The sequence below is a fragment of the Barbus barbus genome (assembly GCF_936440315.1).
Source record: "Barbus barbus genome assembly, chromosome: 9".
In the NCBI taxonomy this organism is placed as follows: domain Eukaryota; kingdom Metazoa; phylum Chordata; class Actinopteri; order Cypriniformes; family Cyprinidae; genus Barbus; species Barbus barbus.
In genome coordinates this window covers 23060819-23079100 of record NC_136737.1, presented here as the reverse complement: position 1 = coordinate 23079100, position 18282 = coordinate 23060819, and the positions used below count along the sequence as shown (strand labels likewise).

The 18282-nt window shown below is 35.9% G+C and overlaps 1 protein-coding gene across 1 annotated transcript; it reads left to right on the top strand.

Annotated features, from left to right (window-relative positions):
• Positions 1–12091: 12091 nt before the first annotated feature.
• Positions 12092–18282, top strand: LOC306874873 (dual specificity protein phosphatase 5-like). The gene is made up of 4 exons (XM_079425164.1): positions 12092–12598; positions 13827–13969; positions 14409–14628; positions 16986–18282. Exons 1-4 carry the CDS (start codon positions 12235–12237, stop codon positions 17378–17380), a joined length of 1122 nt encoding a protein of 373 aa, XP_079281290.1. The 5' UTR covers positions 12092–12234; the 3' UTR covers positions 17381–18282.

Sequence of the window (18282 nt, the reverse complement as noted above, 5' to 3'; positions counted from 1 at the left end):
GACGCATGCACTGCCGGTTCCCACACAGCATTCACAGCCCTCAGCTGCCGCCAGCCATTTTTGGACTGTGAAAGAGGGTGTTAGTGGTTAGCTTTGATATGCACATCCCTATTTTGATCCTGAAAGTGATACTGACGGGAAAACGCAAGTATGGAGTTTCAACCTCATCATGTGTGAGGACAGAGCTTGTCATCGAAACTTTTCGAACCAATTGCCAAAAATGTATCATTGGCCCGAAAAGCATTGAAAAACACTGACATTTAAAAATAAGGAAGTGTTTTAAATATGATGGGAATTTACAGATAATACTAATAAGTAACTGTGCTGGCTAAAATGTCACAGATTCATGCTAAACAATGCTATATAGGACTTTCTAAATGTGTTTAGGTTGCTATTTAAAAATAATAATAATAAAAATGAGATGAATAAATGCAGTCAACAAAACACTGTTAAAATTAGATTTTTATTTAATTTTTTCATTCATTTATTTATTATTGATATTCTGTTCAAACTATAACATATGCATGGGATAGCTACATATTTGTGGTAATTAAAGATGAATTAATAATAAAAACTATTTATTTACAATTAATTGAATATCAATTCAAAAGACTTTGAATATGACTGTAATCATTAGATACAGTCAGGAAGGTCATGACCTCTGCAATGCAAAATTCACCATTTTAGTGAGAATGCATATATTTGATGTGTGACGAGTGAAAAATAGTTCAAAAAATAAAAATCTGTGCCTCTAATGCGGTCTAAAAAAACATACTGTACTGTGCTAAATTAATCATTGAGCCATCCGAGATGTTCACTACAGTTCAGATACACTTACTACTACAAACAAATGATGATATATTATTTAAGGTTTTAAATTGTTTGCTATTTTTATGACTTCGCTTTCACTGTAAAAAGAATCTTAAAATAATTTGTTACCCCGCTGACTTAAAAATTGTAGTTTATTCAACTAAATTATTCCAGTTGTCCCTTAAATTAACATTGAGTAACTTAACATTTCAAAATGCCTAAACTAAAAATTTTAAGTCAGCGGGGGTAACAAATTATAAGTTGAAACAACAATTTTTTTACAGTGTTGGTTCTCTGCATTTTCCAGATTTAAATATTTAAAGCGTTATCGTCAGCACCATTTATTTCAGAGAAATGAATCTTGAAGACTGTGGATGTGTTTTTTAAGTGTGTGTGTGTGTGTGTGTGTGTGTTTGGACTGTCACATGAATCATCAGCATGGTGCTTCCAGAAAATTATTGAAATGCTGAAAAACAATGTGGTCAAACACGCCAGGGTGCTGGAGCTAAAGAAATATACCAGTAAAATACACCAGTGTGTGTGTTTATACATCACTATTAGATCTCAAACATCCGGCTTCAGTGCTCCAGGGGTGTCGTTACTCATATAGCTTGTGTGACTCAGGTTTGGTATTTACTTTTAAGAGGTTGACTCATTCTAATCATTTTGCATAGTTTTAATAAGATGGTGGATTTTAGCACTTCACCAGCAGTCCTCCCACTCAACAGGGCCGTCTGCGGCGAGACTGTTCACCCTGCCTCAGCGATGGACTGCGATATTAATAAAACAATGGAGTAATTAGCACCAAAACAATGATACGATTATATAATGATACACAAACTGCACTAAAATGCTATTTCGAGTGGTTTGGTGCAACCCTTTTAATTAAGTTAAGTCATCGTTTGTTCATTAAAGGATGAATTTAGCCAACAATTAATTGTATGATTAACATTGTGTGACTCACACTTATGTTGTTCTAAACCTGTCTGAATCAAATGAGCTGAATATCCTGGTTGCTTTTTTCTGTACAATATGAATGAGGATTGGGCTGTTGAGTTCCTATAAAAGCAAAATATATTGTTGTGTTCCACAAAATATTTAACTCAAAAATAATATTAGCAGTAGAATGAATGAATAAATAAATAAATACAATAATTAACTCACCTCATGTTATTCCAAACCTGTACTTTTTTCCCGAGGTTTTTTTTTCATGATTTATAGAAAAGGTTTTTTGGGGTTTTTTGTCAAAATTGTGGGTAATAAACTGTGAGAATTCTGAATGATTTTTTCCTGCCATGCAATACCATTTGTTATCTCAGAATTCTTGAAATTGCAAGTTGTTATCTCACAATTTGTGTGTGAGTTTACATCTCACAATTCTACTTTTCTATAAAAGTGATAAGAGATAAACTCGCAATCTTGAAAAAATTCTGAGTCAAAATGTGAGATAAAATGTCACAATTACCTTTTTATTTTTTTAAATCTTTTATTATATATATATTCTGTGGCAGAAACAATCTTCCAGAATTTTCACTGAGAAATTGCTAGTGAATGTACAACTAATTACTAAGAAGCAGCACATAACATATTAAATTAAACATTAACATTTGAAATAGAAAGACTGAAATAGTACTTTCTTGTAAAATGCACTCCAATAAACTTTTTAAAAAATATATTTTTTACAGTGTGTATGGACTTTTTTCCTTCAGATGAAGTCCCCATTCATTATAACACAAAATATAATGCAGTATTCAAAAACGTTTTATTTAAAATCATAAATCAAGCTTAATCCGTTCTACAGTAATCTCGAAGTATGTTAAATAGACAATAACGCTGTTGTTAAAATGGATTAAATTGCTAATTACAATCAAAAAAGCATAAAAGTTGGTTTTCTTGTTGCGGAAAATGAATCTGTTATGTCATTTAATGCATATGTGTATAAAAATAAAAATCTTAAAATAAAAAGTTAAACTAGATCTACCACTGCAGTTATATAATATTCTTCTCCACTGGTTTGGAATTACCACACACTGTGCAATTAATTAATGTTTTTCTTCGTGACACACTTTCGTGAGAATACAGTTTGTCAGAGCCACCAAACTCGTCTTGAAGAATGTCATCTTCACCCAGAAACACATTCAGACACACTCACGCAGAAACACACATGTGTGCGCCCACACACGCTTATCACCCGGTGAGTCATAGCATGGACATGTAGCGTCTGCAGACAGAGAGCACAACGGTTTTCTCTTCATCCTTCTCATGCTCGTGAAGAGCAGGCAATGGTCGATACGAGTTGTGTTTTGGTAAAGCTGTATTGCGCATTGTAGGCAAAGAGTGTGTGTGTGTGTGTGTATGGAGAGCTCTGTCTGGTCTAATGAAGGCACTAGGTTACGATATTTTTAGATTCTGCCACAGAGGAGGGGAGAAAACCTCCAGCTAAGAGATGTGTAACCCGTCTGTTCCCATTGCCTTTCTCCTTTCTCCTCTCTCCTCAACACCCCCTCCAGCCCTCCTTCCCTCGATTCTTCATCCCTCCTTCCCTCCCAAAGGATCTGAGATCCAAGAATATAGAAAAATGAGTCACTGGCTTCATATCGCTCTCCAGCGAATATAGGGATATGGGATGCCAACTGCAAATATGAAGCATACAAGCCATATCAGGCTTGCTAAAAATACAGAGAAACTTGCACACAGGAATGTTCCTGGTTCGAAACAAGTTCAGAACAAATGCTATCATTGGCATCCGTGGCTTCCTGTTCCTCGAGGTGTCAAAATAAATAAATAAATTTAAAAACAAAACATGGTTACAGTAATGCACTTTCAATGGAAGTCTATGGTGTGAGACATTCTGAAGGGTTTAAAAGAAGAAATGTGATGTTAGTAGTTTGCTTAAATGATACTATAAATAATTCTTCTATACAAAAATTAGTGTTATTTGGGCTGAACAGATCTTTTTGGTGGGACTACTTTTCTGGGCGGATGAACAATTCGTCATTAGCCTACATAATGACAGTATCGGGTGAGGTATTCAGACAATTTAGCTAGTTAAGCTACACAATACAATAAGAAAATTAGCTGAAAGTTAGCCTTAAGCAAAATTAGCTGGTTACAAACATCACCCTTTTAATGGTAAGAACTACTTTTTTGGGTGGATAAATGTCTGGTTATTCATTTGCTGTATATCGAGCTAGCAAAGCTACAAACTTTGCTATTAAAATGACCTAAGCTAATCTGAAAGTCACCCTTTAGAAAAATTAGCTTGTTAAACTATTGTCATTTTAGTGGAGGGACTACTTTAATGGGCAGACGAATGTTTTGTTATTCATTAACAACAGTATCAGGCAAGCTAAGGTACAAACTATGTTATAAAAATGATCCAAACTAAGCTGTAAGCAACACTTTAGCAAAATTATCTGGTTAAACTGTAGGCTACATTGTCGTTTTAGTGGTGGGACTACTTTTTGTGTGAATTAAACTTTGGTTATTCAGTCTCAGCCTCAGACATCACGTCTACAGAACGTTGGCTAAACGTCTGATGCATATGGCACACTTTTCTGGAAACACTTCAGGAATGTCGAAGTCGTCATCTGACTGGTTGAATTAAACCGGATTTCCGGGAGAAGCGAGTGTTGCATTTATTTTCGGTCCCACGGGAAACAAAGATGCCGTGGTGCAAAACTCACAAAAGAAGAAAGCCGTTGTGTTTACAAATGTGACGACGAGTGCTTATCAGTGTCAACTAAACGCTGGATTTTCAAAAGTATGTGAAATATTGAAAGTTCACGGCATAAGATCCGAATTCCCTCTGTCTGTCATTTTCCCTTTCTTCTTTCTCTCCCCCCTCCCTTATCTGTGTGGGAGTCAGAAAGCCAAATCCACTCAGCTAGCAGTGACCTGCAGTGAAAGACAAGGAGGAAATCAAAGCCTGGATCGCTTGCTTTATCTGTGCCAGAATCACCACAATCTTCCAGCTCTGCACGTCATACTGCACCCTCAGTTAGTAAAGTGATAGGTTAATGAGGAAATAAATGATTTAGTCAGACACATGATTAATTAAATGCAATGCTACTGAACAAGGATTTTGTAAGTGGCATTAGCATGCAACATTTGTTTTCTTGACAAGTGAGTATAAACATGACAGTCCAAGTGTCTGAGGTCGTCTGTAATGAGAATGATTGTCATTACATTTAAACCGGACAATAAGTTCATAGCAGGTCAAACAATAGGGTGTTTGTTTACATCTGATTAGCTCTGGGAAACCCCTGGAAGCCTCGAATCTTTCCAGCTGAATGTCAACACTTCTGAAATAGAAGATTATCTCACATGTACATACATTTAAGAGAAGTTATGAGAATGTGCTTCCGTAAACAAAACAATGCAATTGAATGGCATTTAAGAGTGAGGGAACACAACACAAACAGCAATGAGGAACATTTCCAGCATCTTGTTTTAAAACTCGTAATGCTTTTTGGCATTGAATATAAATTGTATAATTTCCTTCAACTCAATGCCGGTTATTCACAGTCAGCAGATCTGCGCTCTGCACAAACACAAACAACCGAGTCCAGTGGAGGTTGGTGTTAGCATGTTGCTAACCAAACAATGCAGTCGGGTTGTTAAAGAGTTAGTTCACTCAAAAATTAAAGTTCTGTCATTAATTATTCACCCTCATGTTGTTCCAAACCTTAGTCCATGTGATAATTAAATAGTCCATGTGATATCAGTGGTTTAACCGTAATGTTATGAAGCTACGAGAATACTTTTTGTGCACAAAGAAAACAAAATTAATGACTTTATTCAACAATTTCTTCTCTTCCGTGTAAATGTTCGACGCGTGTTCACAAGAGCACCACAGCGCATGTGTGTGATGCTGCTGACACAGGAAGCACTGATATCACAGGGACTATTTTAACAATGTCCTTATAACCTTTCTGGGCCTTGAAAGTGTCAGTTGTGTTGCTGTCTATGGAGGGTCAGAAAGCTCTCGGATTTCATCAAAAAATGTTTATTTGTATTCTGAAGCTGAATGAAGGTCTTACAGGTTTAGAACAACATGAAGGTGAGTAATAAATGACAGAATTTTTGGGTGAACTATCCTTTTAAATTGTACATGGTGCATCCCTGTTTCCGGATCCAAATGCCCCCTTCAGATCCCAAAAGCAAACAACAAACTGTGCTAATATACTCTCATGGTGTGCTGTAGTACTGCCAAAAAATCATGAACTCATGATACTATTTATTTATTTATATTGTTGTCCATGATTCTGTAAATTCCAAGTATTCTGAAGCCATATGAAACCATTGTTTGATTATCATCCCGAAATTTACGTCATTATTACCTCAAAATCTTCCCCTCTGCTGAAGCTCAAAATTGTTGTATTGAATGTATTTTAATTAAACGAGTCATGAAGCGCCACACCAGATTTGCCATCAACGAGATCAACTATTATATATTATATAACAACTATTATATTTTATGCCATATATATATATATATATATATATATATATATATGTGTGTGTGACACTTAAATCACACAGGGATAGAGAATTCATTCATAAAATCTCTTAAACTTTCACATTTAATTGACTTTTTACTTTGAAATAGTCTTAAATGACGCGAGGGTGACTAAATGATGACAGAATGTTCCTTTCGATTCAACATAAGGTGAACTTCCCCGCTACAAAACCAAAAACATTGCTTTACTGTAGACACATTTGACTCATTGTCTAGTACACTTAATATGATTTGATTACTTGTAATTCTCTGGGCATTAAGCTCTGCTGGCTGATTCATGTTTCATTCTTAAATTGTATATATATCTACACATATATCTGCACAGTTTTGTTTTATTTAACTGGTTTGCACTCTATCTGCCATGTGCCTTATGCCACTTTATCTATTTCTTTCTTTATTTTTCTACAATGTCCTCATTTGTATATCTGTATAGTTGTATGTACATATGTTTAAACTATACAGATATACAAATGAGGACATTGTAGAAAAATAAAGAAAGAAATAGATAAAGTGGCATAAGGCACATGGCAGATAGAGCAATTCAATTCTCTGTATGTATGTGCCGTACATGTGGAAGAATTGACAATAAAGCAGACTTGACTTGACTTGACGTATGATTATCTGCTTGTGCATGTAAAAATAAACAACTGGAGCTGTTATTCTGGCTTATTTGAGCCAGCTCTAGAAATATTTGCGAAGAATCTTGCGAATAATTGACTGCATCTTCTGTACTTGAAATTGTGCCACTTACTCATATTGCTGTTAATTATTTCTCCATCAGTCAGCCGCTTTCCACCCTCGCTCACTCAGACACCGAAAGAGAGAGTAATGTTGTTGCCAAGTTTTTGCAAAATCCCTGCATCAGGATGTTACCTAAATATGCTGCTTAGCTAGGTTTCAAAACAGAGCTACTGTGAATGCCTTAACAATCAGAAAATAACAAGCAACTGTCCACCTGAATCCAAGTGAGAAGACACAGCTTTCAAAATCTGGGTGTAAACTGAATATTTTCCACATATGTGACAGAAAATAGACCCCGATGTGGTTTTTCGTTCAATCAGACAGCGTCTGTGAGCACCTGGAGTCTGTGCTATTTTTACTGCTCCTGACTAGAGTTGCTTTGTTCTTCTGAATAGAGAAGGCGAGGTACATTTATAGCTCGCTCTCTCACTCTCTTTCCGTGCCCTGTAGCATTGTGACATTAGAATGATCAGTAATACAGTCAGAGGTGTGTGTAGTGTGACTCAGGCCAGTGTGTGTGTTTGTGTGTGCTTTTAGGAATGAACTTCAAAAACCAAAAACAAACATGATTGTTTGGCAATGAAACAATCAGGTAAATTTAAAGGAGTAGTTCACACCAAACTGACAATTTGCTGAAAGTGTACTCATCCTCAGGCCATCCAAGATGTAGATGAGTTTGTTTCTTCATCAAATTTGGAGAATTATAGCATTACTTCACTTGTTCACCAATGGATCCTGAATGGGTGCCGTCAGAATGAGAGTCCAAACAGCTGATAAAAACATCACAATAATCCACAAGCAATCCACACGACTCCAGTCCATCATTTAACATCTTGTAAAGCGGAAATCTGTGTGTTTATAAGAAACAAATCCACGATTTATACATCTTTAACTTCAAACCATTGCTTCCGGCTAAAATACAAGTCTGTTATACAAAATATTGTTTTGTCACATAAAAAAAGGTGTCTTGTCTGAATCAGGGGTGAAATATGCACAGATCAAGCACCATTACAGTTTTGATGTGAGAGGAAAACAGGGGACAGACTTATTATGGATTACAGTCTAGTGTTTTGATTCGAAACTGTGGTTTAAAGTTAATGATGGATTTGTTTCTTACAAAAGCACAGCTTTTCACTTTACAAGATGCTAACTGATAGACTGGAGTGGTGTGGATTATTGTGATGTTATTATCAGCTGTATGGAGTCTCATTCTGACGGCACCCATTCACTGAAGAGGATCCATTGGTGAGCAAGTGATGGAATGCTAAATTTCTCCAAATCTGTTTAGATGATGAAACAAACTCATCTACTTCAAACATGAGGTGTTAAAGCAAACAGACATTTTATTCCAAGTGCATTACGTTCTGTTGCTGGAACACTTGTTCACTCCTGGAACATTTCCATGTTTGGAAAGTATTTTAAAGCCTCCGCTTTTTCATCTCCTACTATTCTTGAGTGCCTGTTATTGATCAGCTGAGATGGTTTACTGCGTGTGTCATGACGTGACCCACTATATTACCGACACACAGCTGTGAGTCTAGGAATTCTGACATTTACTAACGTCATCGGCATCACCATCATCATCAGTGGGGGGCGGAGCTTACCAGGTGCCCACAGTGCACATATATTAGATTAGTGACAAGGCTCTTTATGTGAAAGAACCTGTGTTGAAAGTGTGTGTGTGTGCTGGTGTTTGCGGTATATATTAAGAAATGTGTTGGTCAGCAAGGAATTTCTGTCAGGAATCCAGGAAGCACCTGCATCTGTGACTAGAGCAAAAAACTCATGTAGGTTCCATTGTGATTTTTTTTTTATCCTATAACACACATACATCAGGAAGGTATTTTCTACACACACACACACACACACACACACAGGCTCTGGATAGAATAGAGACGAAAGGGTATGACTCACACAGGGAGAAGCAAAACAGGAATTTCTAAAATGAGACAAACCCTTACATGGTACAATACCTTACCATGGTATTTTGAAATACACCACAATGTTTGAATCATTATCATATGTGACCCTGGAGCACAAAACCATATGGTTAATAAATAATAAATAAGCTTTCCATTGATGTGTGGTTTGTTAGGATCGGACAATATTTGACTGAGATACAACTATTTAAAAAATTCCAAATCTGAGGGTACAAAAAAAATCTAAATATTGAGAAAATCGCCATTAATGTTGTCCAAATGAAATTCTTATTACTAATCAAAAATTAAGTTTTGATATATTTACGGTAGGAAATGTACAAAATATCCTCATGGAACATGATATTTATTAATAGCCTAATGATTTTTGGCATAAAAGAAAAATCAATAATTTTGACCCATACAATGTATTGTTGGCTATTGCTACAAATATACCTGTGCTACTTATGACTGGTTTTGTGCTCCAGGGTCACATATTATAATACCAATTGCTCCATTTCAAAAATAAATTACTGTCCCATTTGTTGTATTGTTTAGTATAATTGATTATGCATATATAATATTTATACATACATAAAGATTACTAAAAGTAGTAACACATTTTTTATGTGTTTGAATTATATTAAAATATGTAAAACATAATATATTTTAATGAAATATAATCTGTATCCTCAGTGATTTATGATGAATTGCTTGAATTGCTCCTCAATTATAAGTCACTTTGGATAAAAGCTACTATGTGAATAAATGTAAATGTAAATATAAATATTTTATATCATAACAATAATACAATTTTAATTGTATTTAATAATGTTAATGAAAAAAATTATAAAATTTTGTATAATATGTAAAAAAAAGAATATTACATTTTAAATCATTTTAAATATTTGAAAATATTTTGTTGTTATTGTTAACTATAACTATTAAAACTTTATTTTCATTAAATTATATACTAAAATAATATTATTACCTGTAAATATTAGATTAAGAACTTAAACTTAAAAAATAGAAATGTTGCCTGAACTTACTAAAACAAAAACTAAAATAAACATAAATTAAAATCTGAATAGAAATGTTAAAAAAAAACTAATAAAAAAGCACATAACAAATTTTCAACATTATTCATTATTCTCTCTTCCTGTGTGTATCTTGTTTTATTTTAACAATTTATTATATGATGCCTTGATTGTATTAAATTATATATTTTTTTCCCCATAATGCATTCACAACCTTGTTACAGGGAAGTCATACAGACATTCAATTGATCCTCCTCAAGCACTCACCCCTTTGGGCCGCATGCACATAGTAACATACAATTACACACAATCTTCCACTCCCATTCATTTTGCCAATGCTAGGTTGGAGTGTGAGGGCGAGCAGGCCATGTGTGTCACCCCAACACACTGTGATGTCATCAGACCAGAGATTACACAGGGCCATATGGGTGACGGCCTGCCACAGTAATCCTCCGTCAGCCTACTCTTCCTGTCACACACACACACACACACAGACACACTCACTCTCTCCTCACCACGGGGTGCATTCTGGGAAACGTTGGGCCCTTACCAGTGAAAACCATTGCTCATATAGACTAATGAGACAATATTTTGATGATATTCTGCAGTGTATGTGTACAGTGAGCAAAAACAAATGTCTGTTGTTGTGTATTTCCATAGCTGGTCACGGATGTGACATATAATCGCATTAGAGGTCCTGGGATTATGAAGAACGGATATAGGACAGGTGGATAGAGAGAGAAGCAGAAGTTTATTACACGCTACCATTCACTATGACGCTGCCAAGACAATGTTATTCATTGTTTCCATGTCTAAATTCAGCATAGCACACGTACACTGTAAAAAAAATACTGTGAATTTAATGGTAAAAGACTGTAAAAATGCTACAGTAAAAACCTGTTAACCGGTTTATGGTAAGTTCCCATACTATATACAGTGAAAAACTGTATTGGACATTACATGTAATTTTACGGTAGTATACCATTTTTGGAAGTGAAAAAGAATGTATAATTTACAGTAAATAACCGTAAATTGACATTCCCAGAAATTCAAACTTGATGGTATTTTTTTGTTGAAATAACTGTTTCTTCTTAATATTTTCTTATCAGTTTTGTACATTAGGGTTGTATGTTACATCTAATGTTGTTAAATTAATGTTTATTGCATTATTTCAGTTTCATGTATGTTACCATGATGGTGTTTAGTGTTTGTGTGAATGACACTGTGCACCTTCTATATAGGCTATATTAATATTTAAAAGATGCTCGCGATGGACTTTGGTTCATCGTGTGACTTTCTCATCACCACCTGCTTTTGGTGGTTATCAGTGTATTACAAAGGTACAAAACAGATTACTGTACTAGGTTGTACTAGTACTAGATTGGTATATTAACATCATATCAGTTAATGAAATTACGGTAATTATGTAAATTTAAGTTAAATCTGCAAAACCTAAAATGTAGCTACTGTATTTTTTTGCAGTAAAATTCTGGCAAACACAACTGCCATTTTTTACCGTACATTTTACAGATTTGTTTTTTTTTACAGTGTACAGAGACATCTATTTGATGTCTGCATTACATCTGCAAGAGGTATTTTTTAGAGTGTTCATATGCAATACATCTATAGGACATTTCCTATAAGATGCCAGATAGATGTTTTATTAGAAGATGTTTATGATTTAGAACGCATGCAAAACTGACATCTTAAAGACGTCTGTCAGATGTTTGGACACAGCAGATGCTCTCCAGATCAAGCCATCTTTAACAGATATCTTGTGGGTATATGTAGCCTATAGCCTACTATTCTTTCTTTTCGGAATATCTCCAAGTACTAACCCAACGAATAACCCTACATACATCTAAATATTTTCGATGTTATTTCCAGGAAAAAAGGATCTGAATGACAAGAAAATGACATAATATGTGCAGCACGGTGATGAACTGGTGATTTCAATGTTAAGTATTCCCTTCTATCGCCGCTTCAGAGGCAGGCTCAGTCAACAGAATGTAGGCGCGCTCCCGTGTCGACATGTCCATATATGGTTCGTGACGTCGAGCCCCGGAGGTTCCATTCATATAAAAGCGATGGGACGGAATCCCCTCGGAGGAAATGTAGACTCAGGCTCAGCACACAGGGTTCAGTAGGCAACCTACACCCCTGAAACATCCACATCCCTGCTACAAACATTTCACTTTGTCACTCCAACATGAAGGTCTCCAGCATAGACTGTCGACGCCTGAGGAAGATCATACGGAAGGAGAGTGGAAGTTGTCTGATTGTGGACTGTAGACCGTATTTATCGTTCTCCAGCTCCAGTATCAGAGGCTCCGTCAATGTCAACTTGAATTCGGTGGTGGTCCGGAGGTCCCGCGGCGGTCCGGTGCCTCCTCAGTTTGTCATCCCGGACGAGAAAGCGCTGTTTCGGCTCCGCGAGGGCAGCATCTCCGCGGTCGTGGCTCTGGATGACCGCACACCTCATTTACAAAAACTGAAAAAAGACAGTATTGCTCAGATTGTCATTAACAGTTTGTCGCACTTGGCGAGTAGCGCGAGCATCTGCTTCCTGAAAGGTGAGTGAAGATTGTTCGGTCTTTTTTTCTTCGAAAGTTTTCTCAGGAGGAATTAAGGTCTATTTAAAATATTTTAGGGTCTCGTTTAAAATTTGTTTACGAGTAGAATGAGGATTCCAGGAAATCAAACAAAGAATTTGATGTCTGACGTAGTTCGAATGTTATACCAATAACGTATACCAATTAATTAAAAAAATTCAATCTATTTTAGAATTCTTTACAAGTGTCTGATTTAATCATTAATTCGAAGAATTCTATGGAATAATTACATTTTAATGAATACGCTGATATACTAATAAAGTGAAAAAAATGCGTACATTTAAATAAAATTTAAACGGAATTAAAATTAAACTTTAGACTACTAGACTTCTAAAAGTAAATAAGGACGTCTATATATATATATATATATATATATATATATATATATATATATATATATATATATGCATTTTACAATGTAGCGATTTGTATTTTATTATAAAAATAATAAAATATTTAAATATTATAATTATTATAAAAATAATAAACGCGTGTGTGTATATATATATATATATATGTATATACATATGTATTTACAGAGTGTTAACTTTTAGTTTTAGTTACTTTTTTGTAAGTCGCTTAATGACTAAAAGTAAAGTAAAGTAAAAGTATATGTATATACAGTATATATATATATATATATATATATATATATATATGTATGTATACATATATAATCATATATAATATAAGACACACACACACACACACACACACGCGCACGTTAATTCAATGCATTTTACAATGTAAAAGTAATTTGTATTGTATTATAATAAAGAATATAGTGAAATAGCTTTTAGTTTGATGGAGCAGATCAGGGCTTTGTCTGGTTTTCAAGAGATACATTCTGTTTGTGCGTCAAAGGACGGATGAGTCAGAGAGAGAACCAGCACAGTAATATTTATAGCCCTATATCATATTTTTACTCCTTTCATTGATAACATTGCATTGAAATATACAGGGATTTTTAAATGAAGTTATTCAGTTTGTTATAAATGACATGTTGAGTTGAACTAGAAGATTTTGATGACTGAAAGTCAAGCTGTTGAGCTCATGAACACTCTCCCTCTGTTGGTGGGATTTTCTTCTTGCCTCTCACACTCTGAACTGCAACACGTGACGCTCTTGATAAGGTGAACGACTCAACAATCCTTGACGACTCATAATAATGGTGCATTTCTCATTCCAGGAGGCTACGAGAACTTCCATTCCCATTACCCCGAGCTTTGCACTGAAACCAAGTCTGTGGATCTGAGTGAAGACAAAAGTGAAAGAGGCATCAGCAGTCACTGTGACAAACTGGGTTCTCACCACAAACCAGACTATGATCAGGTAAGAGAGAAGAAAGCGAGCTGTTGTTTCCTCATTTCAACCCACTTCCACCGAAAACCACTTCCTCTTAACTGCAGGAGTTTCTGCAACAACACCCCCGCTAATACTTACATTTCACTTCTGGTTATACTCTGTATAATTGTGTATGTGACAAATAAAAATCTTGAATATGAGTCAAAATATGCACAAAAGACAGATACTACTCCATATATTTATACTGTATAACCCAACCATCCATCTATCCAAACCAAAGAGCCCCCTTACAAACCTTCAAAGACATCCAAGGGACATCTGAGGTCCTTTTATGTCTGACCTTTGGTCTGCTCTTCAGTTTTTGTGATAAGGTCAAACGGTGCCTCTACACTACCTGTTTGTCTTCGGGTGGTGACTCAGTCTTGAGAGTTTCAGTTTTGATATCCGTTTATTGTTATTTTTTCAGGGACGGCCGGTGGAGATCTTGCCTTTCCTATACCTGGGCAGTGCCTATCACGCCTGTAGACAGGACTATCTCAGTGACCTCCGCATTACAGCGCTGCTGAACGTCTCACGCAGGGACTCGCGGCCCGCCAAAGGACAGTATGACTACAAATGGATCCCGGTGGAGGACAGTCACACAGCAGATATCAGCTCACACTTCCAGGAGGCCATAGATTTTATTGGTAAATATTGTACATATGCTATATATGTGTGTGTGTGAGATTTTTTTTTTTAAATTTATTTAAATATATATATTTTTTAATTAATTAATTTTTTTAGTCAACATGGTTTACCAGTCTGAGCACCTCAAAGTCTCACTTTTGGTTGTAGTTAAAACTAATATGAATTTAACGCTTGTTTCAGTGCATTATTAATAAGAAAAGACTTTTTAACTGTCAACATCTTTAGTGTTATGTAAACTTCATCTATATGGCTAAAACCGTTCCCAGAACTGAGCACAGACCTATAGATAGTGGAGCTAATTTCAGGCCGTTTAAAAATAAGTCTTCCTCTGCTTTACTAACACATAATTTCCATAATCCGAATGGACTGCACCTTTAATTAAACCTACAAATCCCATGTTACTTGTACTCTGGGAAGTGCAATTAATACCAACTCCTACTGAAAATAAGAAAATTAGATGGACATATAGATAAAGAGAGATAAACGGACATGCCGCTGTGATTCACGGATTAGACTAATACAGGATCTTGTGTATCTCAGGCGTGGCCAGTGTGTCAGTGGATGAGTCGGTGATTAGTGTGTTATAGGTGTGTTTGTGTGCTATGACTGCACTGTCATGTGTTTCGGAGGTTGTTCGAGGCTTCTTTATCAGGTGAATGTGTTAACACAATCATTTTCAACGTTTATTTTTGATTTGCAAAAAGCTCGTCAAAAACAAGTCCAGGCCATATTTCACCCCTTAAAAAATAAATAAATAAAATTGAAACTGAAACCGAAACCGAAAGGTTCTTTAGTGAACAAAAATGGTTCTTCTATGACAGCAGCACTACATAAAAAAACCTTAAGAGTGTAGATGTTGTTTATATAGACTTCACATATGGTCAAAACTCACTATTTGACCTGTATTCATATTTCAGTTCCTCTGGTGAGGCTTTAACTGTGTCATCCTGTCATTCAAGGACTTGCATATCCCACATTTCATTCGATTATACCAAAGTTTCATTTACATTTACCTCAATATAGACAATATTACATAAGAGGCCATGAGGTAATTCGGTCTCCCGCAGGAAAGCGATAGCAGTGAAAGAATAATCCATAGAAAGCTTGGGCTAATGAGTGTGTGGTAATATTTAGGCGCATTAGCGAGTGTGATAGTCATTATGACGCCCACAGCTCCGCTCCAGATGGGCTTCAAGCGTGATTCACACCAGCAGGTTTTGTTTTAAAGAGACCAGCAGTGAGGGATGAACAGGCGCTTTACTTCTCGTGTGTGCTTCGTTCAGAGATATGAGGCTGGAATCTGCTTAGCTGTATTGAATTAGACAGGAATACGCAATCAGAGCTTTCCATAATGGTGAGAGTGTGTGAGTTTATGGATTTGTGCGTCAGAACTTTCTGGGGTGGAAATGAAATTGATATGACATTACGATAAAACAGGGTCAGGGAGGAAATGAATTAGCCGAGCGATAATGGACAGAGGATATCAGAAGGAGTGTGAAAAATAACCATGATTACGTTTCACTTGTTCCCTCAACACAAAGCCATTTTATGGCATTTATAAACATATTTTATATACCAAAATGAATGTGCTCAAACTATAAGTTATTCGTACACTGATTTTTGAGTTGTAAATAAAACAAAGGTTATTAAGTATGTTTTATAAAGAACATTTCAGTCTTTCTTTTTCAGAATTTTGCATACAGTTCAATATTTTGCTTGACGTTTATTTATAATTATTGGTGAAACTTAAAAGCAAGTTCTGTGAAATTGTACATTTTTCAGTGTAGGATAATTTCCCTTTAAAGTCTGAACTTTGTCTCTGTGGTGTTTTCAAAACATTGCTTTGTTAGAAGATTTGACTGGTCCTGGAGCCTGTTTCATAAAACAAGTTTCCCAAATAAGCCAGGCTTATTTCAGTTAGTCTGACTTATTTTGAACCAAATCAACTGACAATACGTCAGGCTAACTGAAATAAGCCTGGCTTATTCGGTAAACTTGTTTTATGAAACAGGCCCCCGCATAGCAACACTAGCTCAACCAATGGTGTGAATTTGGGGCGGGGCTATTTGTTTTACTGACCAATGGTAGATGAGGGACGTGTTTGGGGAAACTTGTTTGAAACAGTCATTATTATTTTGTCTGGTGCCGCTACTTCACCTTTTATTATTATTTTTTTCTTTCTTTCTTTGTTTCCATAAGCTTAAAAGCGCACAGGGCTTCTTCTGTTGTTTTTAAATGTGCTTTATAAATAAAGTCTGGCTTGAAGTTTGACTTAAAAGACAGTCTGTGTTTTTGGTGACTCATGCTGTTATTTCGAGAGCTTTTGTAATGAATTCATTATTTTCTCTCTCCACAGAACGTGTGAAAGCACAGGGAGGTAAAGTGCTGGTCCACTGCGAGGCTGGAATCTCTCGTTCTCCCACCATCTGCATGGCGTACATCATGAAAACCCAACGGTTGCGCTTGGAGCAGGCCTTTGATGTCATCCGACAGCGGCGTGCCATCATCTCGCCCAATTTTAGCTTCATGGGTCAACTACTGCAGTTCGAGTCAGAGGTGGTTTCTTCCACGCCTCCGTCCATCACTCCTGCCACTCAGGAGACGCCCACCTTCTTTAGTGGTGACTTCACAATCAAAACTGGGAACTTCGAGTCCTCGGTTTTCACCTTCCCTACCTCCTTCCTGACACCGATGCCCATCCAGCCAGCGGTTCACCAGTTCAAACTGAGTCCAATAACTGCGCTGCCTTAAAATGTCTGCCTGACTCATCGCAGTCTCAGCGTACTTGAAAATAATGGACGGGCGAACTGAACAAAACAATGGACTATCACAGGGAATAAAAATGCTTATGTTTTCATATTTAAAAAAAAAAAAAATTCATGGAAGACAGTGTTAGCTTTTTGATTTTGTTTGCCTTAGAGAAAACCACTGCACAATGATTACACTGCAATACCTGCCTTAGCTCGATGATGTTCTGCCTATCAACAGCGCTTAGCTGGGCAAATTAAATTATTATTTTTTTTTAAACAGTTTCTTTTTTTATGAATTGTGGATCTGTTAATAAACATTTTTACAGAAGTGGAAAATGTGTTCATAGTGTCACTTTATTATCAGTGTGTTGGATTTACTCTGCTCTTGTTTTGACAATTTTCAAACAAATTCTGCAGATATTCCTCTAAAAACATACTTCAGTCAACAATAATTACCAAAACACACTTTTGTCATGAAAGGAACACATGTTTGTCCTCATGAAACATCATAAGGACTTTAGGACAGTAAAAAGATACAACAGTGACCTCTGCTGTGACAAATACTGCAGAAGTATATATATATACTATAGTATACTTTTGAGTGGAACATAAGTAAGGCTTTTTTACACCACATGCAAAAGCAACACAAATTTATTTTAATGCCCATTTGGGATGCACATAGAAAGTAGAGACACATAGAGAGATTTGATGCACAAAACACTGTGCATTATGAACACAACCATCAACAAAATGATTAGCAATAATAAAAACTTTTGTGATGCAATATTAAAATAACATGGCAAAATACCCATTCTTAGGGAAAAAGAGCGTGTGTTGGTGGACTTCATTAATGTTCTGCATGCAGGCACACAAACAGCTATAAACGAATCTGACTGAGTCCAT

What these genes read in the sequence shown, in the direction of transcription:
- LOC306874873 (XM_079425164.1), top strand. Translation starts at nt 12,235, where the DNA reads ATGAAGGTCTCCAGCATAGACTGTCGACGCCTGAGGAAGATCATACGG. An exon ending in GAGCATCTGCTTCCTGAAAG is followed by an intron (nt 12,599 to 13,826) that starts GTGAGTGAAGAT and finishes TTCTCATTCCAG; the next exon opens with GAGGCTACGAGAACTTCCAT. An exon ending in ACAAACCAGACTATGATCAG is followed by an intron (nt 13,970 to 14,408) that starts GTAAGAGAGAAG and finishes TTATTTTTTCAG; the next exon opens with GGACGGCCGGTGGAGATCTT.